General features: G+C 43.0%; 2 protein-coding genes across 6 annotated transcripts; both read left to right on the plus strand.

Annotated features, from left to right (window-relative positions):
• The first annotated feature begins 890 nt into the window (after positions 1 to 890).
• LOC137352019 (olfactory receptor class A-like protein 4) lies at positions 891 to 2,757 on the plus strand. The gene has a single exon (XM_068016995.1). The coding sequence runs from the start codon at positions 891 to 893 to the stop codon at positions 1,815 to 1,817; it is 927 nt and encodes a 308-aa protein (XP_067873096.1). The 3' UTR covers positions 1,818 to 2,757.
• A 3,355-nt stretch (positions 2,758 to 6,112) lies between these two features.
• Positions 6,113 to 27,105, plus strand: otud3 (OTU deubiquitinase 3). 5 transcript variants are annotated; one of them, XM_068017326.1, is made up of 9 exons: positions 6,113 to 6,206; positions 6,796 to 7,214; positions 12,219 to 12,367; positions 18,606 to 18,718; positions 22,064 to 22,186; positions 22,788 to 22,934; positions 23,836 to 23,932; positions 24,629 to 24,816; positions 25,831 to 27,105. In XM_068017326.1, the coding sequence occupies exons 2-9, from the start codon at positions 7,012 to 7,014 to the stop codon at positions 26,005 to 26,007; spliced, it is 1,197 nt and encodes a 398-aa protein (XP_067873427.1). In that variant the 5' UTR covers positions 6,113 to 6,206; positions 6,796 to 7,011; the 3' UTR covers positions 26,008 to 27,105. The 5 variants fall into 5 exon arrangements, with proteins under 5 accessions (XP_067873427.1, XP_067873426.1, XP_067873429.1 ...); XM_068017325.1 differs by lacking the exon at positions 6,113 to 6,206 and adding an exon at positions 6,216 to 6,299; XM_068017328.1 differs by lacking the exon at positions 6,113 to 6,206 and adding an exon at positions 6,343 to 6,405.
• The last annotated feature ends 524 nt before the right edge of the window (positions 27,106 to 27,629 follow it).

Consider the following 27,629-nt stretch of genomic DNA (forward strand, 5'->3'; position numbering starts at 1 on the left):
TAAGAAGTCTTGCCATCGAGACCAAAAGCAGGACCAAACCCTGTGCCAGCGGGTGGCAAGACCCTGGCCAGCATTTCACCGGAGGTGGCCAATTAAGAGGCCGCCGCTGGGACCACTTTCCGATTGAGGATGGTAACCTGCCTCTTAGAGCTGCTGGCCCAATCAGAGGGCTGCTAGAAGTGGCCAATGCTAAGGCTGCAGGATGAAGAAGAGGGAGCCACCATGTCCAAGTGCCCTCAAAGACAAAATAAGTTTTTTTCTTACCATGCCGGGGCCACGCAGGCAGGCAGACCATGGCAATCTGGGGGGGGGGGGGGGCACCTTCTATCAGGGGTGGCCATTGCCACCAGGGGGCCTCTCCATGGGCCATGGAGTAGCATAAAGGAGCCATCCCCCACCCGCAACCCAGGAACTTACTGGGAGGCCGCCAGGCTTTACCTGGCGGTCACCTCACACAATGGTGATACAATGCTGGCAGGGACAGAAGGTGATCCTTAATTGGGCACTTAATTGGCACAATTGGCCACCTAGTGGGTGGCCATGCTGATGCCTTCTGATGCTATTTTACCAGCCCTCCCACCTCCCAGCCCGAGCCAAAGGGCTGGTAAAATCCAGCCCCAAGTGAATGGCCACTGAGCAAAGGTACGAGAGGGGAAATTGCAAGAGTCTGATGACCTACATCTGTAATGCACCAGGAGTTAGGATGAGGACAAAAAACAGGAAAAAGTCACACAAATGGTGCCCTATGTGAAAACCTGTGAAAGTACTGAAAGTGTTTAAAAGGTATCAGGCGCCATTTAAAAACACAACTTTGTACTGATTCATTTATGCTTTTTGTTATCTTTTTCAGATTGCTGATCTGGAGATAACGGTTTTTAGGGAACGAGGAGATGGAATTTGAAACGTCAACTCAGCTCATATTTTATGGGCTGCTGGTGTTTCTGGGGATTTTGGGGAATATCTTGGTCTTGGTGACAATATTAGCCACAACCGTGGAAAACCATGGCCTTGCCGCTTCTGACATCATTCTAACCAACCTGGCAGCTGTCAACCTGCTAATTTCAACTTTTCGAAACATCCTGCTCTTTATTACAGAGTCGGGGGTGAATATTTTGCTAACCCTCAACTGGTGCAAAGTGTTCATGTTCCTTTGGGTGTGGCTGAAGTCTGTCAGTGTCTGGGTAACTTTCTGTCTTAGTTGCTTCCACTTTCTCAAGATTAAACAACACTTCCATTTAAGCACAAAGATGAAGGAGATTATGTATGTGTTGACGATATTATTTGCAGTATGGTTTGTTAATTTTCTATATGCAATCCCAGCTTTTATTTACACCCAGACTGTAAGTGGAAACGAGACGAGGACTCTGATGGTGGTGAGCACCACCATGGAACCTTTCCTGGGCTGTGGCTGGAAGTTCCCAACTCTAGAAAGCGGCATAATATTTGCGACATTCTCTCTCATCCTTCAAGAACTCATACCCATCGTACTCATGATCAGCACCAATCTCAGCACTGTGTATTACCTCAATAAACACATCAGAGCGATCGCAGACGAGCACTTGCACAGCGTGCAGATAGAGAGGACAGCAACCAAGTTGATCATGGCACTAGTGACGCTGTTTGTCCTGTGTTCAGGCACCCACTTGTTGGCTGTGAGTTACTACAATCACAATGGGGGGCCATCCACCGCCTTTTTGTTGACCTTGGCTAAGTACTGTGCCTCGGTATTTATAGGCTTCAGTCCTCTGCTACTAGCTGCAGGACACAGCAAGCTGCGCAATAAAGTTTGCAAAGTGTTACACATTAAAATATTCTAATTTTTTTAAAAAGGCATCACAGTTCTTAACAATTAGTATTGAGGTTAGATATCTGAGGAATGATAATTATACATTTAAATTGTGAAACAACACTGTGTCCTGTTAATCAGCCTTCAGTTTAGGTTCCTGTTGCTCTGATCCATTTTCCCTCCTCCAGAATCTCCTGCTTCCGTCTCATTTGGATTTGCCACCTTTTTCACTTCAGCTTATCCCTCTCTCTCCTTTACAAATACTTGCCTCTTTGCTTTAAACAGAACAAACCTTAGTTTGATGTTTTTCCAGGTGTCCATTTTTACACTCACTATACCCTTGTTATTCTTCAATTTTCTAGCTAAGTTGAATGTACTGAGCCATCACACTCAGGAAGGTCCCACGTTTGAATTCCCAGTCAATATGCTGAGTTAGCAGATGCAGGGCCAGTGGTACTGGTAGCCTCCAAGTCAGAAAGTTACGGGCTCAAGTCCCACTCCAGAGACTCCATAATCCAGGCTGACACTCTAGTAGAATACTGAGGGAGTGCTGCACAGATGGAAGCGCTGTCTTTTGGATGAGATGTTAAATTGAGATAAAAGCAAAATACTCCGGATGCTGGAAATCTGAAATGAAAACAGGAAGTGCTGGAAATACTCAGCTGGTCTGGCAGCATCTGTGGAGAGAGAAACAGAGTTAACGTTTCAGGTCAGACCTTTCATCAGAACTGGCAAAGGTTAGAAATGTAATCGGCTTTGAGCAAGTTTTTTCACTTGCTGGTGGCCCCCTCTTCACATTGGGTAGCCCTCAAGCACAGTGCTTTATCAGAAAGCATTGTCAGCTTATTAAAATATAAGACAGACGGGTTGCCTGATGGATCAAGTAGACAGGTAGCTCTGTGTTTGAGAAATGCAAAGACGACTGAACATGTACTGATATCGACAACATTTTTTTACAAGGAGATATTTCATTCTGAGTGCTGCTCCACTGAGCTCTCGGGATACTCATAGTTCAGTAGCTCCATCTTGTGTTTCATCCAGGTTCAGCTGCTCTGCAATGATGTATTTTTGCTGTTTGTCTTTCTTTCCACAGCTCTCAAAGCAATAGAAAGTTGTTTAAAAAAATCAATATTACAGAAGCTAAATAGTGTATCAATGAATGCAACAGAGTAAATTACATCATTTATTGCCGCTATTACTCATTTATCATGTATTTTGAAATGAACATACCCAATCACGGTGGAACAGTAATAAACAAAATGCATAGAATGCTGAATTATGTTGCTAGATCAGTTGAATACAACCAAGAAAGAATTACCCTAAAATTGTACAGTTCACTGTTCAGGCTACACCTTGAATACTGGGTGTGGTTTTGGTCAAAAGGACTTAAGGGAAATATTCAATTCCTAAAGACTGTGAAGAGAAGGCCCAAAAGGACGATCCCTAGTGTGAGAGAGAATTGATTTTGAGTAAAGATTGGAGAAACTGGGGGTCTTTACCTTTCAGTGAAGATGACTATTAGGAAACCTTATAGAAGTATACAATATATTAAATGGTATAGGCTAGATAAATTTGGTACATTGCCTCAGAAATGCCAGGACACTAGAACATGGGTATATGGGTTAAAACTGGTGAAAGGAATGTTGAGGACAGATATCAGGAATCATTTCTTTATGCAAAGAGCAATCAACACCTGTAGTGATTCCTGGTACAAAAAAAACCTGGAATCCTTCAATAGACAATAAAATGACATGATGGGTGTGTGTGTGTGTTTTAATCTGATAGATGAGCGAAAATGATACTGTCATACATACCTATCTTGTGATTTTACCTATATTGCTATGATTAATAAAACTCCAATTAATCCATGTACATTGTTCTTCATGTGCTTGCATTACTTCAAGAGTTTTTGTTATTGACTATTCACCTGTGACATCCACATCGAGTTGTGTAGGAACCAATTTTCACACCATCTGGGATTTTACCACTTAACTACTGACAGGTAGTGAACTGCAATCTTGCCCCTAAATTTCACATCACTGCACCTATCCAACCTGTTTTAACACAGAGGTGAATGTTTATCAAAAGTCAGCTAAAAACATCACTCATTAGCTCATTATTATAGATACAGCAAATGAACTTAAACCCGCACATTTTGGCACTCAATACTTTATACCACCAGCAATCAGACTCCTGTTTCTTAAGCGAATTTACATTTTTAAATATAATTTTCACTATGAAAAGTGTTTTGACTTTGATTGTTCCGCTGTTTCCAAGCAATTTAGGGAATCCCATACACTAGTTTGCTTTATGGAGATAATTTTTAGGTTTGTAATGCCAAAAGGAAAGCCTGTGTTCTCAACTAACCAAATACCAAGTGAGGAACTTTTAGGTGCTTTGAAGCATATTTTGCTGTCGCTTTCTATTATTGTGCTTGATACAGAGAAGTAGACTACCAGTCCTTGATGTTATTGCATACACAGTAAGCTCTTGATCAAGTGAGTCATCATCAGGAAGCTGTAAAGTGGACATAAGGGCCTTCCACACATAGGGTAAGACGTGGTCATCGATCAGCCTATCCGTGTACAACTCTCAAAAGTTAGTTATTATAGTAATCTAAGTACAGTTTTCAACCAAAGAATCCAAAATGAAGCTGAACCCTGTAAAACATCGAGGGAACATTGCTGGCTGGTTCCCAATGTTCCAGGAACATCTAGGATTAACTACCTGACATCCTGACAGTGGAACATAGGATCAGGAGTAGGCCATTGAGCCCCTCAAGCCTCTTCCGGAATGTCTCCCTATCTGTAGCAAATTGTAAAACATTTCAGAAGATAAGCATTGCCCAGAAACTAAATTTGAACTTGTACACATCATTGATCCAACATATCATGCTGTGAATTCACAGGTTACATTTGTAGTTCTCCTGACAGTGAGATGTGCTTTGTAACATGGGCGGTGATCGAAAGTGGGAATAAGACACAGAGAATGACCATACCTCACACAACTGACCCATGGTATCAGACCTGTGGTCACCACCTTACACACCTACTTACTTACCAGAACAGACTAGAACAGATAACATTCTTGTGCTATTAACTAGTGAACTGTGCAAGGTGTGGCTGTCTGGAGCGCTGCAAAGGTAAGCAGGGAAAATCTTAACTTACATTTATATAGCACCTTTAACATAGTAAAACATTAAAAGATGCTTCGCAGGAGCATTAACAAACAAAATTTGACACTGAGTCACATAAGGAGATATTAGGACAGATGAACAAAAGCTTGGGCAAAGGAGTAGCTTTTAAGAAGCGTCTTAAAGGAGGAAAGAGAGGTCGATATGTGGAAGAGAATATTAAAATTGAGGCATTGCTGGATCAGGGGCCAATGTAGGTCAGCAAGCATGGGACAAAGGATGAATGCGACTTGGTGCAAGTTAAGATACAGGCAGCAGAGTTTTGGATGAGCTCACTTTTATGGAGGGTGGAAGGTGGGAGGCCAGCCAGAAGAGCATTAAAATAGTCAACTGCTAGGTAACAAAGGCATGAATGTACATTAAATAGATTGAAGAAATCACATTTTCCCCTTCCTTCCGTGACAGGGTTGACGCTTGCTGACAGCACTTCCACAGGTACCTCCCATTCTCAGGTACCTCACCAAAATAACAATACTCTTCATGTCTTAACTTAGCAGATATCAGCAGGTTATTTGATTGTTATAGGGGCATCACAGTCGAGCTCATTTCTGTCTCACTTAATGTTCACAATTCTCACTTTCCAGCAGGGATCACTCAACAGTGATCAGGACAAGGCACCTGGGTTAATTTTTCACTTACCTTGCCTGGAGCAGTGTAACCAATTGCATTGCCCCAACTAACTCAGCACAGGTTGGGATGAAACCAAGACCCCCTCGGTCTGCATAGTTTAGTTCTACGCTGGCCAATGCATGTACCCTTTGCTACAAGGGAAAAGTTAATTTTAAACAAAACTAGAAATTATTTGTATTTGCACCAAGTGACAGAGAAACCTAATCTTGTGGCTTGTTTACATGCATAAATTTTGCTGCGTGGAGACAGTTAAACTTTTAAGTGGTTGAAACACCAAAATGCAGTATGGATCAGCACTAAATTAGAAAGAGACTTACTCACAAAGGCAAGATAAAATATCAAATTAATTTAAGAGTGTGCAGACAGAATAGGCTGGGGATGGATTGTAATTGAGACAGGATCAAATTAGATTGGAAGAGACTGGAATTTTGACAGGTTGGTGCTGGGATTGAGAGAGGTTGAGTTAGGATAAAAATGGATTATGATTGGGACAGGCTGGGATTCGAGTAGGCTGGGGCTGGATGAGATTAGTTTAAGGAGTGGAGTAGGTTAAGATTGTTTTCGGAATGGATTAGCACCAGACGGCATTGAGTTAAGGTTCAGGTTAAGAATAGATGACTTTTGGTTGACTGGGTGGTTGAGGTTCTCCCGGCCCTGCGGTGGGGAAGCTGAGCCGTGGTTTCGCTCCTGGTGAGTTGGGCGGTAGTTCCAGGCTGTGTGGCCTAGGCCTCCCGCTACTTCCCAGGGGTGGGTACTAGCCAGCCGCTGCCTTACTGCGGGCCGAGGCTGTTTGGAGGTGAGGGTGAGTGAAGCCGCAGGATCAGGCCACTTGGGGCCTCCAAGCCTCTGGCTCAATGCGAGGGAGGCCGGGCTGTACTCGTTCCGGGCCCCCGCCTCCATTATCATTTTTTTTTTTAAAACGGCGAAGGTGGAGATGGCCGACGCCGGTCACCTCTGGCAGGCGACGCCAGTACGCAAGCCCGAGGCTTCAGACTTGACTCCAGGCCCTGCTTGAAAAGAATAAAACCCGCAACGGCAGCTCCTGTTGCGTCAAAGATTATCACAATGTGGCGGGGCTGAGCTCAGCCTGTCCGACTTCACTCTATAACATAACGTCATGTAATATAATAGTTGCCCAGCCTACCTCCCCTCTCAATACATAACTTTTATTTTCTCTTTTTTTCAGGATTTGGGAGTCGCTCCTTCATCTCGCGTGGCAGACAGGAGTGAGAGCCTTGACTCTGGCTCCCTGCTTTAAATTTAATTTCTTGCTCTCGAGTCCAGCTCTTGCATCTGTCTAGGACTAGTTTGCTGTGTCACCATGGTGACACCCTGCCCTCTGGCCCTTTGGCTCTAATCCTGGTTCATCCTCTGCAGCTTCCATGCTCCTGGTTTGTGAGCCATGTCCAAAAAACAAGTTGTTAAAAGCAGGACTAATAAGAAACTGGATTTGGAACGGAAAAGGGACGAGAAGGCGGTGAGAAGAGCCCTGGCCAAGGAGAGGAAGAACAGGGCCCAGGAGGGGACAGAGGATGAGGAGTTTGCCAGCTTTGCTAACCAGCTGCTGGCAATGGGACTAAAACTTCGGGAGGTTCCTGGTGATGGGTAAGAAACAGGTTGTTATCACACAGTCATAGCATGTCTAGAAGCTGTAGCATAAACCAGTTTTGATATATTGACCTTTTAAAACTAGTGGTTAATGCTAATCGTGTCTTTGATTCAATAACTTTCCATAATTCATAACTTTGGTATCTGAGTTGTCTCCAAGTTGAGGGTAGGATTTAAACTTTTTTTCCACAAGTGTAAGACATTTGCTGAGTATCTCTGAGCTGTCTTGCATTGGAAGAGTTGAGAATGCTGTAACTCAGCGTTTTCCTCTAAAACTGCATTTACACAGCACACCAATTTGAGAGTAAATCGTTCGCTTCTTTACTCTGAGTATGGAGATCAAGATTACTCTGTCGAAAGGGTTTGGTCTGAGTTTAAAACCCCCAACTGCTGAGAATGTCATTTGCAAATTCCAGGGCTGTGAAAATAAGATCTGGCTTTGTGTTTACACAACACAACTTTTATCGAAACTGCTTTGCTTCAAACCTAAAGTTGGTGTGTACACTCAAGCATTTGTTATAAATGTTATATGGACTATTTTTTTTTTATTTCCAAAATATACTTTATTCATAAAAATCTGTAAAAATTACATTGCCAAACAGTACCAAAAAATACAAACATTGCAAGGGAGATCCGTTTCCTTCAATACTGTCATGAGTTTCTTCCCAACCCTTCCGTTTCACAATTGTCATGTCAATTACAGTTTTACATTTACAGCAATTCAGAATATTAACGATACAGTTCGAGGGGTTTCCCATGGATCCAGCCCCTCAGTCCAGCTTGGTGTTATGGACTATTGATTGACAGTTCTTGAGGCTGGATTCTTTCTGCTTTGTTGCTGCCTTCCCTCAAGGCCGAGGTCATGTTTTCTCCTCCTGGTTTGAGTTAAAGTGTCTGATTTTAAAATATTGTGACAATGCATTCAGTACCTCGCTGTCGTTTGGATAGATGGACCTTCCACTGCATATTTCAGTGACTTTTAAGATTTGCATCTCACATTTTGATATTCCTGAGCATGCAAATTAAGCTGTGCATTATCAGTTGAACATTTCATCTGCTCATATTGAGCTCCTCTGCTTTCTGTTTTAGCTGAATTGTTAACCTGTTAATACAGTGGAGAAAGGAATTTGACGGTCATATTAAACATACATATGATCTCACATAGGGCAATTTGCAGGTTTTGATCCTGAATGTGCCATGATGTAAGCAAGGGCAGATGAGAGTGTGATGAGGCTCAATAACAGTGTGGCACAAACAACATCCCAGACCTCCAGAGTTACTTGTGTTCTTGTCCGAGGGCTCAAACTGTGTTACATAACTATGTATTTATGAGCTGCTGTTCCCTTGAAACATGATATGAAAAATAAATCACTGCCATTTCAGTTGAAATTGTGGGAGCTGGAGCCACAACATTCTGTAAAAATATTTGATGTGAGGATTTTAAAACTTTCTCAAATCCAAATAAAATAGCTACAGGCCATGGGTTTCTCCATATACGTCATACAGAATAGATTCAGACCATGGCTGCTTGTATACTTTATGCCGAATAGTGTTCCCTTTGTGGCCTTGCCTTCTGATCTCTGTAACCTCCTCCAGTCCTACAACCTGCCACCTCCACGCCTAACTCTCCATTTCTCTGACTGACCTGTGTATCCCTTCCTCCATTCACCCCACTGCTGGTGGCCTTGTCTTCATTCACATAGGCTTCACATTCTGGAATTCTCTCTCCATCTTCCTTTCCTTCTTTAAGACCTTCTTTAAAATCCAACTCTTTGACCAGGCTTTTGGTTACCCTTCCTAATAATATCAGTGGCTCAGCGTCCACTTTTATCAAGATTGCGTCTCTGTAAAGTGCCTGGAGATATTTCTCTACGTTAACGGTGCTATATAAATGCCAATTGTAGATCCCAGCTGTGAGCTCCCTGTATACATCATACAGAATAGATCCAGGCTGTGATTTCACTTGTATATTTATACAGACGTACATACTATATGAAGGGTATAGTACATCCCACCATGGTAGCTGGAATTGAAAGCTAGTTTCAGACATGGTGCCATGAAACTATCATCGATTGTCTTTTAAAAACCCGTCTGGTTCACTTATGTCCTTTTTGGGAAGGAAATCTGCCGTCCTTACCTGGTCTGGTCGACATGTGACTCCAGACCCACAGCAATGTGATTGACTCTTTTAACTGCCCTCTGAAATAGCCTAGCAAGCCACTTTGTTGTCGATGGCAATTAGGGATGGGCAACAAATGCTGGCCTTGCCAGTGATGCCACATCCCATGAAAGAGTAAAAAAAAACTTAATGTCATGGTGACAGAAAAGCTGGTAAAACTTTTGTCACAATTCATGGGCATTGTATCCCCTTGATGTGTTTCAGCCATTTAACTATCTTATATTTATCTTCTTGCAGCAGTACTTTAAAATGTAGCTCACAGAATTGTACCTCCATTTTTGAAACAGTCTTCAAGATTTTGAATCATAGAATTTACAGCACAAAGAACCATTCAGTCCATAGCTCTTCAGCTGCAGCTAGCTATTCTAATCCCATTTGCCTGCCCTTTCCCTCCCTTTTTTTTATTTCCCTCCTTTTTTCTAATAATTCTCCAAATTTTCCAAACCTTTCCACAGAAGGTGTAAATGGGAAATGCAGAATCATTACCAACAGCTGCTTTACGAGAAATGGGGGCAGAAGTTATCATCTGAAATTGTTGAACTCAATGTTGAGTCTGGAAGGCTGTAAAATGCCTATAATTGAAAGATGAGGTGCTGTCCCTCAAGCTTACATTGAGCTTCTTTGAAACAGTGTAGTAGGCCAAAGACAGAGAGGTCAGAGTAGATTGGATTGGACAGAGGAAGATTGGATATCGCACAGTTGAAGGAACAAATCTTCACTGAAAAAAAAACCGTGGGCAGAGAAATGGCAGATGCAGTTTAATACATGGAAGTGCAACATAATGTGATTTAGCCTTAGGAAGTTTGATGTGGATTATGTCGCAAATGTGATGTATTTGAGTTGTTGAAACAAGGGAGAGATCTTGAGGTGTTGGTGGACAGGCCACTTTTTCTGTCAGCTCTGTGTCCCCAGGCTGTTAAAGCCATAGAATGTTGGGATGCATAGCAAGGGACATGACATAAATCCAGAGAGATAATTTTAAAATTGCATTTGGCCCTGATGAGATCATATCGGAGTAATGCATACCACTTTGGTCTCCCTGTTGTTACAACTGAGGCGGGAGGAATGCACAGTCTTTCTCTAGTTCCACTTCTCCACAGGTCACAACATGTTTACCAAGTTACCGATACAGTCAATCATATGGTCTACTCTTTATCCCGGAAAAGAAAACACCAACCTGGGTTCTTTAATAAACAACAAAATTATCAGTTTATTATAAAACAAGACTTATCTAGTAAAGGTGAAAAGCATTAACACATAGTTGGACTATGAATGCAAATAGATATACCCTATTTATACACACACATACATATACGCAGGTTGGATTTAAAAAAAAAAAACCATTTTCTCTGCAGAGGGCTTTTACAAAAAAAAAATACATGGGCCCAAAGACTTGTTAATTCTTGACGGAAACCGAGAAGATATGGAAGGATATTAGTTATCCTTTGGTCTGGCACCTAGGTATACGGAGACAGGTCACTGGGATCTTTTCAGAAGCAGTTCGTTCTAGAGATGTCGCGAATTAGTCTGGTAGGCTTTCCAGGAGAAATGTGGCATCGGGTTTCAACAATCACGTTGGATTTGCAGGGTTCTTTAAAGAGGTGGAGAAAGATGAGCTGGGTGTTTCTTTCAGCAGGCTACAAACCCAACTGCCTTCAAGATAGTCCACACCCCAACAGCAAGTCAAAACCTCCTGACCACCATAAATCTTGACACATCACTTCTCTGTAAACAGCTCCCCTGACCACCAAGGATCCTGTTTATTTAGCTTAAGGCATGTGACATCCAGACATAAAACTTTAGTGTCTTCTCAGTGACCCTTGTAATAAAAAAAAAAATCCATGGAATCTTTTCAGTTTTCCAAATGGACCAATGTCCATAATTCTAAAATACGAGTCCTCAAAAAATATTTTGAAAAAAGAAGCACTTTCGTAACACTTTTTCTGTAAAAAATATTCATTTATTGGGAGGGAGTGCAGAGAAGTACTTCATGGTTGACCACAGAATGTAAGCAAATACCATACAGATAAGGATTGACTACACTGGGTCTTTTCTTTCTTGATAAAGGGTCTGAGGGATATATGATGGCAGTGGTTTAAAAGATGAAAGGTTTGGACAAATTGGATCCAAGTAAGCTTTTTGCTGCCTATTGAATGTAAGCACAAAAGCTCATTTATAAATTGAGGACAAACAAGAAAATAGGAAATGCAGGAGGAACTTCTCTTATCAAAAGGATGGTCAGTATGTGGAACAGATTACTAGCACGGGTGGTGGAGCAAAATCCATAACTGGTTTCAAGAAGAAACTAGACAGTTTTTGTCAACAAATGGGATTCAGTGTTAAGCCAACAATCTACAATATTCCCTTGGTGCATTTCTAAGATTGTCTCCAACCTGAAACTAGTCTAAAACGGAAAAATGTTGGAAATACCCAGCAGGTCAAGCAGCATCTGTGGCGGGAGAAACAGTTAAAGTTTCAGGTCGATGACCTTTCCAGCATGTGCAGTATTTTGCTTTTGCATTAGGCTGAAACTGATCTATCCCTTTTTTAAATGGCTGTAGAAGTGTGACAGTGAAGGGTGCTGTGTGGCAGTGGAGTTGTGTGCACAACCCCCTTATCTACAGTTGTGTTGTGTGCTGAAGCACCTGAGATCTTTTGTTTGGAGAACTGGCTTAACCTGTGAGTGCCCAATGATTGAGTTCTTGGAGAGCATGTGATTTCATAATCCTATGACAATCCCTTTGATCCTGGAGTTGCTGATTTTTACCTACTTTAGTTTGGAGTGGCAAAATCAACAAAAAGTCTTAATTTTATTTTATAAGGAATTGTCTATTTCGTGCTCTTGGCGATCAGCTGGAAGGTCACTCCCGAAACCACTTAAAACACCGGAGAGAAACAGTAGACTTCATGATAAAACATCGGCAAGATTTTGAGCCATTTGTAGAAGATGATGTCCCTTTTGATCGATATGGTGAGTCCTAAATGTGATTGTCTCCTTAACCCAAAGTATGACATTAAAATGTGATCGGTGGCCACAAGCCGAGTGTACTTCGTGAAGTAGTATGCATGTGTGTGGCAAATGTGTTATCAACATTGCTCTGGTTTCCACCAGATTTACTTATTGTTTAGCCTGGGGGTAAATGGTGGCCTCCTTCACCTGTGGTTGTCAACAGACTTGCTGTTTGACATGCCCTTCCATTCACCCAATTCAACAAGATTTCCTCATCTGAGATACACATGCCATCACTCTGAGGTGTATTGTGTTCATCTGAGATTTCGAGTAACAGTGGCTTAACTCTCAGATTTTCTATTGTAGTGTTACAGATATGATTCTGGCCTGCACACAATGAACCAGGTGACTCTGGTGAGATGAATGATCTAATTGTATAATTACCAGCTCAACTGAAGTTAGCCGTAACTCGGTGCTACACTCTTGTCTCTGAGTCAGAAGATGTGAGGGTTCAAGCCCCACGACAGAGATTTGAGCACAAGCTGCAGGCTGATACTTCAATGCAGTACCAAGGGAGTATACGATCAGAGGTGCTGTCTTTTGGATGAGATATTAAACCAAGGCCCTGTCTGCTCCCTCGAGTGGATGTAAAGCAAAAGAAATTCCATGGCACTATTTGAAGAAGAGCAGGGAAATTCTCCTGGTATCCCGGTCAATGTTTATCCGTCAACCAATATCACTAATAAAAACAGCTATCCAGTTATTATCTTATTACTGTCTGTGTGCAAATTGGCTGCTGCATTTCTTGCATTATTGTGACTACACTTCAAAAGTACTTTTTATTGGCTGTAAAACGCTTTGGGACATCCTGAGGTTGTGAAGGGTGCTACATAAATGCAATCTATCTTTCTTTTAACAGTGATTCAGCCAGGATCCCAGCATCCAGTCTCCAAATGCTGGGGGTTACCATGGGACCTTTTGAAAACCATTGCTTTGGAGAAACTATTCAAAGACGAAGCCTTTACTTGCTTATAACTCTAAACCTCTTGTGCTTAGAAGTCCCTAATTATTCATATGAATTTAGTGAGCTCAAGATTTTCTGGAACATGAGAACAGATATCAGTATTTTGTTCAACTGAAGTTACGGTGCTCAGAGTGACCATTGAATAAAGGGAAGACCAACAAAGGAAATGTGTGTACAGCACTGCAGAGGAAACTATTTTTATTTGTGCTTTGAATGTGTGGTGATGGGCTGCTTTATTGAACTGCTGCAGCCCTTGTACTGATGATGCTCCTGTAATGGTGTTGAATAATTGGGCCCATAATGTTGGCCACAACTTCAAAGCGCCCGCGGGAGATGTGCGGCTCGCAGCGCATCTGCAACGCAGTGTCGGCGAATTCCTGCTGGTGCTGTCGCCCACCTCCCAGAGGACGCGGATGAGCTTTCCCAGCGTCGATGGTGGGAACTGATGAAATGTTTTATTACCTGCACCCGCTTCCCAGCTCCCCCTCGCACCCCCTCCTCCCACCAGCATCCACCTATCCCTGAGCAGGGGCCCTAACAGCCCCACTGCCTTGTGGGCGTCTCGGGAGTTCCAAGGCTAAGGGAGTAAACCCTAACAAGATCCGGAGCGGAACCCCGAAGGCGGTCATGTGTCGCCTTTGGCATGTTTCCGGCTGTTCCTGCAGCCATACCGGTGCCAAACGTCGTGCTCTGCACTCGTTTGGACCCCACCAGAAAGGCCAAAAGGGGGGTTTTGACGCTTGGGCAACTCTCAACCTCCATACATTCGCCCAGGCATGCGCCATGGAGAGGTCACTCCATAGTCGCCTCACAGCGACCGAAACAACACAGAAGGCAGCAGTTACGGGTTATAAGTCCAGCTCAATTGGCGTAGAGATTGGGCGCCACGGGTTGCCTTTGTCGGTGGGAGAGGTCATCGCACCTCACTGGACAGCTACCGCCCGCCTCAAACCGGGCAGCCCCCGGTCAATAAGGTTCTGTCCAGCCACAGTCCACCTGCTTCAATGGGTACTTGGAGCTCAGGGTCATTGCCCGAAAAGCGGACTGCAACACCGCACCAAACAACATGAAAAAAGGAAAGAAGGTACCAGCCCTTCGTTTTGCAAGCTGGAACGTCAGAACTATGTGTCCTGGCCTGTCGGAAGACCTTACACAAATCAACGATTCTTGGAAGACCGCCATCATTAACAACGAGCTCAGTAGACTCAATGTGGACATTGCAGCACTTCAGGAGACACTCCTCCCTGCGAGCAGATCTCTAACAGAGCACGACTACACCTTCTTCTGGCAGAGTAGGGATCCTGAAGAACCAAGACAGCATGGAGTGGGCTTCGCCATCAGAAACACTTTGCTCAGCATGATAGAGCCACCTTCAAATGGCTCGGATGCATACTGTCCATCCGACTGCTCACCGCCTCTGGTCCAGTACACTTACTCAGCATCTACACTCCAACACTCTGCTCCCCACCTGAAGATAAAGACCAGTTCTACGAGGAACTCCATAATATCATTAGTAGCATCCCCAATACCGAACATCTGTTCCTGCTGGGGGACTTTAATGCCAGAGTTGGGGCCGACCATGACGCATGGCCCTCCTGCCTTGGGCGCTATGGCATTGGAAGGATGAATGAGAATGGACAGAGACTGCATGAGTTGTGTACCTATCATAAGCTCTGCATCACTAAATTGTTCTTTCACACTAAACCCTGTCACCAGGTTTCTTGGAGGCACCCAAGATCACGTCGTTGGCACCAGCTGGACCTCATCGTCACAAGGCGAGCCTCTATAAACAGTGTTCAAATCACATGCAGCTTCCACAGTGCGGACTGCGACACCGACCACTCCCTGGTGTGCAGCAAGGTTAGACACAAACCAAAGAAGCTACATCACTCCAAGCAGAAGAGCCACCCGCACATCAACACGAGCAGAATTTCTTATCCACAGCTGTTAAATAAATTTCTAAATTCACTTGAAAAAGCCCTTCAAAACACTCTCACAGGGGATGCAGAGACCAAGTGGGCCCTCATCAGAGACTCCATCTATGACTCACCTATGGGAAACGTGTGAAGCGGAATGCAGACTGGTTTCAATCTCATTTTGAAGAGCTGGAACCTGTCATAGCTGCTAAGCGCATTGCACTGCTGAACTACAAAGAAGCCCCCAGCGAGTTAACATCCGTAGCACTTAAAGCAGCCAGAAGCACTGCACAAAGAACAGCCAGGCGCTGTGCAAATGACTACTGGCAACACCTATGCAGTCATATTCAGCTGGTCTCAGACACCGGAAACATCAGAGGAATGTATGATGGCATTAAGAGAGCTTTTGGGCCAGCCATCAAGAAGATCGCCCCCCTCAAATCTAAATCAGGGGACACAATCACTGACCAACGCAAGCAAATGGACCGCTGGGTTGAGCACTACCTCGAACTGTACTCCAGGGAGAATGTTGTCACTGAGACCGCCCTCAATGCAGCCCAGTCTCTGCCAGTCATGGATGAGCTGGACGTACAGCCAACAAAATCGGAACTCAGTGATGCCATTGATTCTCTAGCCAGCAGAAAAGCCCCTGGGAAGGATGAAATTACCCCTGAAATAATTAAGAGTGCTAAGCCTGCCATACACTCAGCACTCCATGAACTGCTTTGCCTGTGCTGGGACGAGGGAGCAGTACCACAGGACATGCACGATGCCAATATCATCACCCTCTATAAAAACAAAGGTGACCGCGGTGACTGCAACAACTACCGTGGAATCTCCCTGCTCAGCATAGTGGGGAAAGTCTTCACTCGAGTCGCTCTGAACAGGCTCTAGAAGCTGGCCAAGCGTGTCTACCCTGAGGCACAGTGTGGCTTTCGAGCAGAGAGATCCACCATTGTGTTGCTGTTCTACCTTCGTCAGCTACAGGAGAAATGCCACTAACAACAGATGCCCCTCTACGTTGCTTTCATTGATCTCACCAAAGCCTTTGACCTCGTCAGCAGACGTGGTCTCTTCAGACTACTAGAAAAGATCAGATGTCCACCAAATATCATCACCTCATTCCATCACAATATGAAAGGCACAATTCAGCATAGCGGCGTCTCATCAGACCCCTTTCCTATCCTGAGTGGCGTGAAACAGGGCTGTGTTCTCGCACCTACACTGTTTGGGATTTTCTTGTCCCTGCTGCTTTCACACACGTTCAAGTCTTCAGAAGAAGGAACTTTCCTCCACACAAGATCAGGTGGCAGGTTGTTCAACCTTGCCCACCTAAAAGCGAAGACCAAAGTACGGAAAGTCCTCATCAGGGAACTCCTCTTTGCTGACGATGCTGCATTAACATCTCCCACTGAAGAGTGTCTGCAGAGTCTCATCGACAGGTTTGCGGCTGCCTGCAACGAATTTGGCCTAACCATCATCCTCAAGAAAATGAACATCATGGGACAGGACGTCCGAAATGCTCCATCCATCAATATTGGCGACCACGCTCTGGAAGTGGTTCAAGAGTTCACCTACCTAGGCTCAACTATCACCAGTAACCTGTCTTTCGATGCAGAAATCAACAAGCGCATGGGAAAGGCTTCCACTGCCACGTCCAGACTGGCCAAGAGAGTGTGGGAAAATGGCGCACTGACACGGAACACAAAAGTCCGAGTGTATCAAGCCTGTGTCCTCAGTACCTTGCTCTACGGCAGCGAGGCCTGGACAACGTATGTCAGCCAAGAGCGACGTCTCAATTCATTCCATCTTCGTTGCCTCTGGAGAATCCTTGTCATCAGGTGGCAGGACCGCATCTCCAACACAGTAGTCCTCGAGGCGGCCAACATCCCCAGCTTATACACACTACTGAGTCAGCGGCGCTTGAGATGGCTTGGCCATGCGAGCCGCATGGAAGATGGCAGGATCCCCAAGGACACATTGTACAGCGAGCTCGCCACTGGTATCAGAATTACTGGGCGTCCATGTCTCCGCTTTAAAGACGTCTGCAAACGTGACATGAAGTCCTGTAACATTGATCACAAGTCGAGGGAGTCAGTTGCCAGCGATCGCCAGAGCTGGCGGGCAGCCATAAAGGCGGGGCTAAAGTGTGGCGAGTCGAAGAGACTTGGCAGTTGGCAGAAAAAAAGACAGAAGCGCAAGGGGAGAGCCAACTGCGTAACAGCCCCGACAACCAATTTTATCTGCAGCACCTGTGGAAGAGTCTGTCACTCTCGTTATGGCCTTTATAGCCACTCCAGGCGCTTACCCATTGTCTCCCAAATCAAGGAGGCTAAAGAATAAGAATGGTGTTGGATAAGCAATTGCATGATTTTAATCCAATGACCATGAAGGAAAGGCATTATATACCCAAGTCAGGGTGGTGTGTGACTTGAAGGGAAACTTGGAGGTGATGTTTACATGATCTTGCTGCTCTTGGCTTTCTTGGTGATCGAGCAGCACAGGGTAACAAAAGCAAAATACTGCAGATGCTGGAAATCTGAAATAAACAGAAAATGCTGCAAAAATGCTCAGCAGGTCTGGCAGCACCTGTGGAGAGAGAGAGAGAGAAACCGAGTTAACGTTCCAGGTCTGTGACCTTTCATCAGCAGGCTGTCCATGCAGTCTGCTGTACAATTTCACTAAATCTGGCAGATGCTTTTGAAATCTATTATGCTCCCTTCTAATGTCTAAGCAACAGTATTGCTGTGTGATTCTGAAAACTACATTGTGTTTGCTGGGATGTCCAGCCATTTCTAGTGGCCTCTCATGCATGTAGTCAATACTGGCATGACTGTGGTTGCTGCTGTGGTCTAAGTATATTGAACAATACTTAGAATGCTGTCTGCTAGCATTCATGATCTTTCACCTGTGGTCAAAAACAACTTGCATTTATATTGTGCTTTTAGAAAAATGTCCCCATAGCATTTCAGAGGCAGAAAGAAAATGGACCCCAGAGAAGTTTAGGGAAGCAATTCCAGGTGGCTAAAGGCACAGCTGACAGTGGTATGGTGATGATAGGGGGACATACAAGTGTCCAGAATCCGTGGAATGGAGAGTATAGAGTTCTGGAGAGATTTAAACAGAAATGTGGACATTTTAAATTTGAGGTGCTAGAGGATCAGGAACAATTTGTAGATCAGCAAAGATGGGTGAACTGATCTTGGAACTACTGAGACCACAATTTTGGTTTACACTCCAACTATTTAATACTGAGCATGGATGGAGATAATGATTGGCATATATTACGTCACTAATGGTTTTCATTTCTGTTTTTCAGTTGCAAATCTAGAAAAGCCAGGCACATTTGTTGGCAATGATGTGATAGTTGCCTTTGCAAGGAACAACCAAGTGAATATCATGATCCACCAGCTTAATGCCCCACTTTGGCAGGTAATATACAACACTTCATGTTGAGATGCTAACATAATACACTGAGTTTATAGAGGATGCTGTATTAAAGATTTATAATTCATCAATGAGTTTGTTAGGAATGATTTGTGCAGCCCCCATCACCTCACATTTTGTACTCAGCAGCTTCCTCTTTAGTATTCTATTGGGCCTATATTCTCTGGCGTTCAGAAGAATGAGGTGTTCCAAGGGAGAGACACAAGATTCTGAAAGTGGCTTGATAGGGTAGAAGCTGAGAGATTGTTCCCACTAGTCAGGGGACATAGTCTCAGGATAAGGGGTCAATCATTCAGGATTGAGATGAGGAGAAATTACTTCACTCAAAGGGTTGTTAATCTTTGGAATTCTCTACCCTAGAGAGTTGTGGGTGCTGCACCATTGAATACATTTAAGGCTGGGATAGATTTTTTTTTTTTTTTTTTGGTCTCACAGGGAATCAAGGGATATGGGGAGTGGGCAGGAAAGTGGAATTGAAGCCCAAGATCAGCCATGATTGTATTGAATGGCGGAGCAGTCTCGATGGGCCAAATGGTCTACTTCTGCTCCTATTTCTTGTTCTTTTGTATTGTGTAGCATGCTTGTGGTGTTCTGTTAAAGACTTCAAGTACACTTGCATTGTAGCAGTGGGGTTCTAATTGAATGTTTTGCGTATGCATGGCAGATGTGGTCTTTCTACGTGGGGTGTTAGTGTTTGTGTGGAGTGATGTCCAGGAGATAATGGTTCTGAATGCTTAGAGGTTATTACAATATGTGACATTATCAGTTGACTGAGCCTGGATGTCAGATGCTTATTGGGCACGCTGGAAGATTGACATTTGATGGTTTTATAATATAGGTGATTATTTTGTATCAGTCATATGTCTGTTTTTGTGGTATTAATGCCTTGGATGCAAACTGTTATTTGCAGGAATTAGATTAGATTAGAGATACAGCACTGAAACAGGCCCTTCGGCCCACCGAGTCTGTGCCGAACATCAACCACCCATTTATACTAATCCTACACTAATCCCATATTGCTACCAAACATCCCCACCTGTCCCTATATTTCCCTACCACCTACCTACCTACACTAGTGACAATTTATAATGGCCAATTTACCTATCAACCTGCAAGTCTTTTGGCTTGTGGGAGGAAACCGGAGCACCCGGAGAAAACCCACGCAGACACAGGGAGAACTTGCAAACTCCACACAGGCAGTACCTGGAATCGAACCCGGGTCCCTGGAGCTGTGAAGGTGCGGTGCTAACCACTGCGCCACTGTGCCGCCATTGCAATGGTTACCTTTGGTTCTAAGCTGGTGGCTCTCAGTTAGGTCTCCTCAATTGATCCCACAGAAATCAAATTCATCTTGTCAAATGAAACTAACCAACATTAGTCATCCAGCCACTAACAATCAGGCAACTTCTCAGCTTCAACTGCACAACAAATCTGATCTCAGAGGTGCAGTACCCTGACTATCAGTGGTCTAGAAAATCCAAACACAGCAGATTGAGAGCTTGGACAGTGAAGTAAGAGGTCCGTTGAGGCACTGTTGACTGATACTTTGAAAGGGAGGGATTAAGATAGGGCAGAATTCGAGGGTGCAATGAGTAAAATAAGCTGCTGGCCCATCTCTGTCTTCTGGGGCTCATTAAACCCCAATGCAAGCAATTTTCTGGGTGGCTTCCACTACTGCACCTAAGAAGCGACAGATCTGGAAGCCAGGGTATTTTTTATTTTTATTTTATTTAGAGATACAGCACTGAAAGAGGCCCTTCGGCCCACCGAGTCTAAGCTGACCATCAACCACCCATTTATACTAATCCCATATTCCTACCACATCCCCACCTGTCCCTACATTTCCCTACCATCTACCTATACTAGGGGCAATTGCTAATGGCCAATTTACCTATCAACCTGCAAGTCTTCGGCATGTGGGAGGAAACCGGAGCACCCGGAGGAAACCCACGCAGACACAGGGAGAACTTGCAAACTCCACACAGGCAGTACCCAGAATTGAACCCGGGTCGCTGGTGCTGTGAGGCTGCGGTGCTAACCACTGCGCCACTTTGCCGAAAGGGTGAGAACAGGAGAAGGCTTGGCTGCCCTGTCTGTGGCATCCCATTCTTGCCTACCTTCCATGCCAGGCCTCTAACACGTGGAAAAAGTTGGTCGAGGTACACAAGTGGGTTCGGCATCCTTGATGCCAGCAAAGAGTCTGCACCTTCAGATAGGAAGGGGAAGAAAAATTTAGCAGGAAGAATTGAAGATGTCTGAATCCAGGCATTTGTGGGGGTGCTTGTTGCAGAAGAAAGATAGCAAGCACTTCACAGTCATTGAGGCACCACTGGGAAAGTCTTCAAGATTTGGTTTCCATTCCTGGCCTACTGTTACCAGAGAACTGTATCTCTACAAGACGAACCAGAACAGCCCATGGCATTGAACAAGCCTGTTACTCTGGTGTGTCCTCTCCACAACCCCCACAGAAGGCAGTTTCAATTACTCTGGACCAGAAAATGATTTATCTTTAAATTCCATTGTATGAATTTATAAAGAACATGTATGATCAGCTGTTGTAGCCATACTTGAGCACTGTGTTCTCCTCATCTGGTAAACTGCATCTCGTGTTTTGTTGATAATGAGGGGTGTTCATGAATGCAGAGGCATGGAACACCTTTCCCGCTTTAGATGCTCAGTGTCAGCATCAAGCACTCCCAGATCAGGATAGAACAGTGTCTAATACACTGCATCACCTACTCTGCCATTAGCTGTCTTTTCATGTCAGCTTAAGGCTAGTACAAGTGAACCTCCAAGAGCTGCTCCAAATGGTACTTGATCAAAAACTGGGGTCACTAAATGTTTCAGATAATGCATTGTAAATTCTGGCAGGACTTTGTTTGAATGATGCCGTTTAAAATAGCGTGCAGTTTATCATAAACTTGTATTTGTAAGCAGTTTTGGGGCATATGGGATGTCGTTATGGGCACTTACTGTGTGATGCTGGGCTGTTTTCCACCCACAGCTGAAGTTTGAAGTCTGTCCTCTAAATATTGCAGAACTTGAAACTGTATACAGAGCAAATACCCAGGGCTCATGTCCGTATGAATTGAATGTAGCAATTGTTGTGTAAAGGCCTTGTGACCAGGTATTGGGTATCTCTGTAGCTCATTGATTGATTCCCAGTGTTTTCAATCAGAATGTGGGGAAAGCTCTCCACTGCGTCTTGTGCATAATGGGATCATAAAGAACCAGTTTCCCATTTTTTATTTGGACATATAACACAGGTAACACAGGTCACTCATAAATAACTCAAACAGTAATGGTTAATCAATTATTTTAACCCTGCAGGTTTTTGGAACCCGGAAGAGCAATGCTGTGGAGTTACATATTGCCTACAGATACGGGGAGCACTATGACAGTGTGCGGATGCTCAATGATAATTCAGAAGCACCTGCAAACCTAAAGACAGAGGTTGGTAAATGTATGTGATTGTGCCCTTAACGCTTTTCTACACTTTTTTTTTTCCCCCCACCTTACACAGGTGTACGCACAATGTCATTTTTTTTGTAAACATGCAATGTTAATATTGAGAAGTTACATTTACTGGAAGGGTCTGTAACCTGCACTCCCGTTCTTAATCAGCTGGAAAAGAGACAGAATTAAAAGTCAATAAGCAGCTCAAAACATTTTTGGTGCAAGTTTAGGAGTTTGCTGGTAAGTTAGCTTGCAAACTCTTGCTGACCTGGAGGCTTAATTTCTTTTAATGTTTGCTGCTCAGGCTGTGGAATGACTTCTGAACATGTAACCAGGATGGGGAGTGAGGAGGACTGATCTGATTTAACTTTACCAGACAACAGCCACCAGAAACTTTGGTCTCTTGTGTGTTAAACTGCAAAACTTGAATTTTCTTTAGAACTTTAGGTTGAGACAACATAGCGCAGGGCTGCTTCTTCATTTTTGCAGTGTTTTGTACAGCAAACACAGGTATAAATGCAGCCCTGTTTTTATTGGGAAGTGGTTGCTACAGCACCAGATCCACAAATATTCACGTTTAAATATGTTACTCTCTCAGATGCTTATTAAAGATGATTCAACGAAGAAAGATCGAAACAAAATGTGTCATTACCAGATGGAAGATATACGGGATTTTGAAAGTGAATTGACCAAGACTGATTTGAATGATGCAGTTCAGAAAGTACGCAACGCAACAGGATGCATGGTGAGTGGCTGGAAACAGCTCGGTCAAGCCACCTTCAATGTTCCATGACTAGGCTTGCAGTAAAACACATGAAGTAACTCTCCAATTGCTGGGATCATGCTCTATATTTAATATCAAGTAAAATCTTTCTTTAAATGAATTGTAAAGGTTCTGCATTTATCTACTTTTAGATGATTTGTTTTCAACCAGATTTGTAGTTTTGTGTAAAGCTCCTATATAAGGTCTGCTGATTATCAAGTCAATAACACATTGGTCATAATTTTAAAAATCTATAACAGCCTAAATTACAATTTGATATTAAGATGTTTTTATTTGAAATCTTAGAGCTCACTGTGACCATACTTTGTGTGACTTCTATCCCTATTTGTCAAGTTTTCGTTTTCTGTGAGTCTTTCATTTGGAGTTTATGCTACAGGAATTGTGTATTTAATCTTTCTTTAAAAAAGAGAGGGGTTTATTAGCACAGTGGCTACCTGCGGTATCTGGTATAGTACTGAGCCACAGTAACCTGGACTGCTTAGTCCATTGTGATACTCGGCCACACTGACCAAGAGTTTGTTGGCTGATCAAGTCAAGAACAGTAGCAGTGCTACATTTGGCCTCCGTGCTATTTGGTTAGGGAGAGGGGAAAATCTGCCAGGGGATCAGTGACCCCTGCTGGAAAGTTTGTTTGTATGTTCAGTGAGAACATATCTGCTTTTGGTTATGATAACCCCCACAGTCAGACAACCAAAAGACATTTGCTGTTGCGGCGCATAAATGAAGAATGGCTGCAGGGGTCAGGTACAGTGCCTTTGGAACCTGAACGTGAATAAGAGTCAACATTCACAGGAGAGGAGGGAAAGATTGGGAAAGTGAAGTGATTTGATGTACAGTTGATGATCTTCTTGTTTTCCTGTAGGACACTGATGTGATTGTTCAGAATCTGGAGGCTGAAAACTACAACATTGGGTCTGTGATATTTGCCATCTTGCAGATAGATGAACTGAAGAATAGCAGTGAGTTCCACACCGGGATATTCCGATATATTCTTTGTACAAGTTCACTTCAAGAGATTTTGAACTGCAGTGATTTTCTGACTGACTTCCCTATTTTTATTGTTTCTCTGTAAGCTTTGCCCTTTTGGTTCTCAAGATTGTTAGGATTTTACACAAACATTTGACTTGTCAACCCTGTAGAGGGTCCTGAGGCTTTCACTCCACTTGTTCAGAGGCTCCCATAGATAGCATTAAAGATATTTCTAAATTGTTATTGGGTATGTGCTTCAGTTTATGTAAGTTTCCAGATCATTGGTAGTTTATATTGCCTGAAACCAGTCCTAGCAAACAGCCTAGCTCTGTCAAAATAAAAGATTACACTTTATAACTCGAGGGCAATTAGGGATGGGCAATAAATGCTGGCCTGGCCAGCGTCTCCCACATCCCATGAATGAATTTTAAAAAAAAATTAGCGTGTCTGGGGATGGAGCCTTCCATGATGATCATCTAGGTAAGTGTGCTGTCTGGGATAGCAGTATCAGACTTGGTTGGGAAATTTTTAAAACATATAGGTCTAGAATATCTTGTTCCTTCTTACATAATGTAATTGTGATTCAGTCATTTTGTATTCACTGGTGCAGAACCGCAGTCTGTTGCGTGACCCAGTTTCTGACCTGTGAGTGCGTCATATGTGAATTTAATGTTTTTTAAATTTAGATAGTGATGAAGAGTCCAACAAAACCAGTTCTAATTGCAGCCCTCAGCACATGTCACCTCTCTGGATGGAGAACGGAACTGGTAACAGGATTTTTGGAAATCAAAGTGTCAAAACTGACGAAATCGAAAACAACAGGCGGCTGAATGAAAAAGAAGAAAACAAAAGGACCAAAAATAAGCTGTATAAGGTATGTGTTAGACAGTGTGACCAGGGACAGATGAAAAGAGAATGGTCTGTACAGTAACATGTGACATATGCCCTTGTTATAGCAAAGACTGTATAATGTCCAAGGTTCCAGGTGCTGTGGAATTTCTAAATTTTATAATGCGGAGTGGATTCCACAGCACTATACAGAAAGCTGCACCTGGGCAACTTTGTCCACTTCTGAGTCTTTAAATTCATGGTTTGCAGCATAACTTCTGGTTAGGAGGCATTCCCCAATAAATCTTAAAAGATCTATGGTAGGAAAGCCATGTCATCATCTTTTATGGGGGGGCAACATTGCCATCTCATTTCCCTCCCAGTATAGACTTCAAAGTTAGGACTGCCATCAGCAGATATGCAGTATAACTTTGTTAATGTACTTTTTTTTCACTATATTTTCTCCTAGAGGCATTGATTCCTTGCTAAATTACAGTTCTGCAAGCAAAGGGTGTTCTTCTCCCTTAACCCAAATGTCTTGCTCAAGTGGCCAATATTCATGGATTATTCTTGACGGTGAACATTGGCAGGCTACTCCAATGCAAGGGGCATTTCAGTCAAGCCCACTCCTGTCCTCTGAATACTTGCACTTCCAGCAATGGTCACTGGATAGTAGTTAACATGCTTTGCTTTACCTTTTTTCTCCAGGGATGTAGGGGCCATTTATAGCCCCTTAACTATTACCCCAGCTAAGATCAGTTTACTCAGCACAGGCCAGGGATCAAACCTGGAGTCTTCCTGGTTTCAGATATTGATTGAAGAAACTCAGAGCTACCAGAGAACTGCTAAAAGTGCAGCTTTAACACCATCTAATGTACTATTCTATAAAGAAGCTTATAAGGAAAAGTGTAACTTGATATTTTATACAGATCACTTCTTGATATGCTCATTACAGAAAATAATGAAATATTCATCATGCATAATGGCTGTTGAAATGCATGATGATTTTCAATGCACCACTGTGATTTTTGCTGGTTAATTTGCATTTTTAAAATTCTAGGTGACAAATAAGCAGCGAAAAGAACAGCAAAGATTAGAAAAGAAGAAACGACAGGAAGAAAGACATAGACAGAAGGTTGTAGACAGCAGGAGCAATAATATGGAAGACCATGGAACTAATAGGGACTTTCAGGCACCGGTTACCCTAGTGAAAACGTTTACTACTTTAAATATTTGACCAGTGGGCAGCAGCTCCCTCACTAGCTGGAGATCACCTGACATTGAATGGGTTACATAAGCCTTCTGGATGGGGATAACATGAGAAATGGAGAGGATTTCGGATGTTTCCTGATGCTGCTGTTAATTTAAGAAAATATTTGATTTCACACCTTTTGAAGAACTTGTTTTTCTTTGCAAACTTGCACATAAACTGGAAGAAAAAGTCTAAAGGTGAAAACAGTGGATTACTTACATTTTACAAAAGCAATAAATCTTCAAATGGTACTAAGTGAGAATGAAAATGAGCAATGTGAAGTGTTTAGATGAATTTTAGCAGTAAATGGATTTAAAGGCAAGAATGCTCTTCAATTGTGCAAGCATTGGTTAGATAGGCTGAATGTAATATTTTAAAATATCATACACTTCTTACGCCTGCATTAATGGAGGTCAAAATGTGAGGCCCTTTCTTTACAAAATGTATTTACAGAGCTCCCAGAAGAGACTATTATAGTGTGGGCTTGCATGTGAACCTTTCTGAACACATCATTAGTACAGTGTACTAGAGGTAGTGTTCACCTGCAGGCATCTGATGGGGTGGGGCCGTAAACATTTAGAAAAATGAACCTGTTTTTTTTTATATATATATAAACTTTCCAGGACTTGAACTATTTTTTTTAAAGTAAAGGGTGCAAATGTGCTGCTAACCACCAAAAACAACGGGTGCTTTCCAAACAGTCTGCTAAGAACTGTGCGTGAGTAGGGTTAGCGGCTGTTAAACCAGTATGAGGCTAGTGGAAGAGCTGCAAGTTTTGACTGGCACTAGAAGTTCCTGCATCTTGCTTATCAAAAGCTTTGTCAGAGATATTTTGGTTGAACACTTGAAGGTGACTTAAGTTAAAGAAACTCCTGAATTTGTTTGTTTAAATTTCTACCTCTTCGAGATTTTTCCTTGCTTGGCAGTAAGGACCCATTTGATATGGAAAGTGGTTGAGAATAGTCACCGAGTGTTTGAAACAGTGACTCTTTTATGGACAACAATATTAGACAGCTGGCTATTGTATGATTGCTTGTATTTACTATATTTTTGCTCTGTATATAAAATGATAATAAATATATGATCACCTCATTGAGTAAGCTTGTTAAACAATTTTTTTCTGTCACAATGATTTGGAATTAGTAACCAGTCAAGAGACAAACTCTTAATCAAGAGATTTGGTGTAAAAATCATGAGTTGGTTTATGTTTGGGAGGGGGAAAAAAGCAATATAGATTTACAGCTGGCTTATAAACCTCATTAATGGTTTAATTAATCTCTAACAGGTCAGAATTCTTTACAAGACTGTATTACTGGATCTGAAAATGCTTTACAAAAAACTTAAATTTCAAAAAAGAAACCCTACCTGGTCCTGTTCACCAGCCTAGTACCTCTGGTTAGGTGGAATTGGTGAATGAGGCAGGTTTCTGGGGGATATTCTATTTTGACTGTTCTGTAGCCAAGCAGTTCCTAAAACTGGGGATGATCTGCATTTGCTCGTTCACCACATTTCCCCTCTCAGTACTGCTATAGGTTCATTAATATTCTCCAGGAAGGGAACTGACCCAGTCAGGGAATAAATTCTGGCAAAAATAAATTTATTTATAA

The sequence above is a fragment of the Heterodontus francisci genome, chromosome 37 (assembly GCF_036365525.1).
Source record: "Heterodontus francisci isolate sHetFra1 chromosome 37, sHetFra1.hap1, whole genome shotgun sequence".
Classification (NCBI taxonomy): Eukaryota; Metazoa; Chordata; class Chondrichthyes; order Heterodontiformes; family Heterodontidae; genus Heterodontus; species Heterodontus francisci.

What these genes read in the sequence shown, in the direction of transcription:
- otud3 (XM_068017326.1), top strand. Translation starts at nt 7,012, where the DNA reads ATGTCCAAAAAACAAGTTGTTAAAAGCAGGACTAATAAGAAACTGGAT. An exon ending in CGGGAGGTTCCTGGTGATGG is followed by an intron (nt 7,215 to 12,218) that starts GTAAGAAACAGG and finishes TTATTTTATAAG; the next exon opens with GAATTGTCTATTTCGTGCTC. An exon ending in TGTCCCTTTTGATCGATATG is followed by an intron (nt 12,368 to 18,605) that starts GTGAGTCCTAAA and finishes TCTGTTTTTCAG; the next exon opens with TTGCAAATCTAGAAAAGCCA.
- LOC137352019 (XM_068016995.1), top strand. Translation starts at nt 891, where the DNA reads ATGGAATTTGAAACGTCAACTCAGCTCATATTTTATGGGCTGCTGGTG.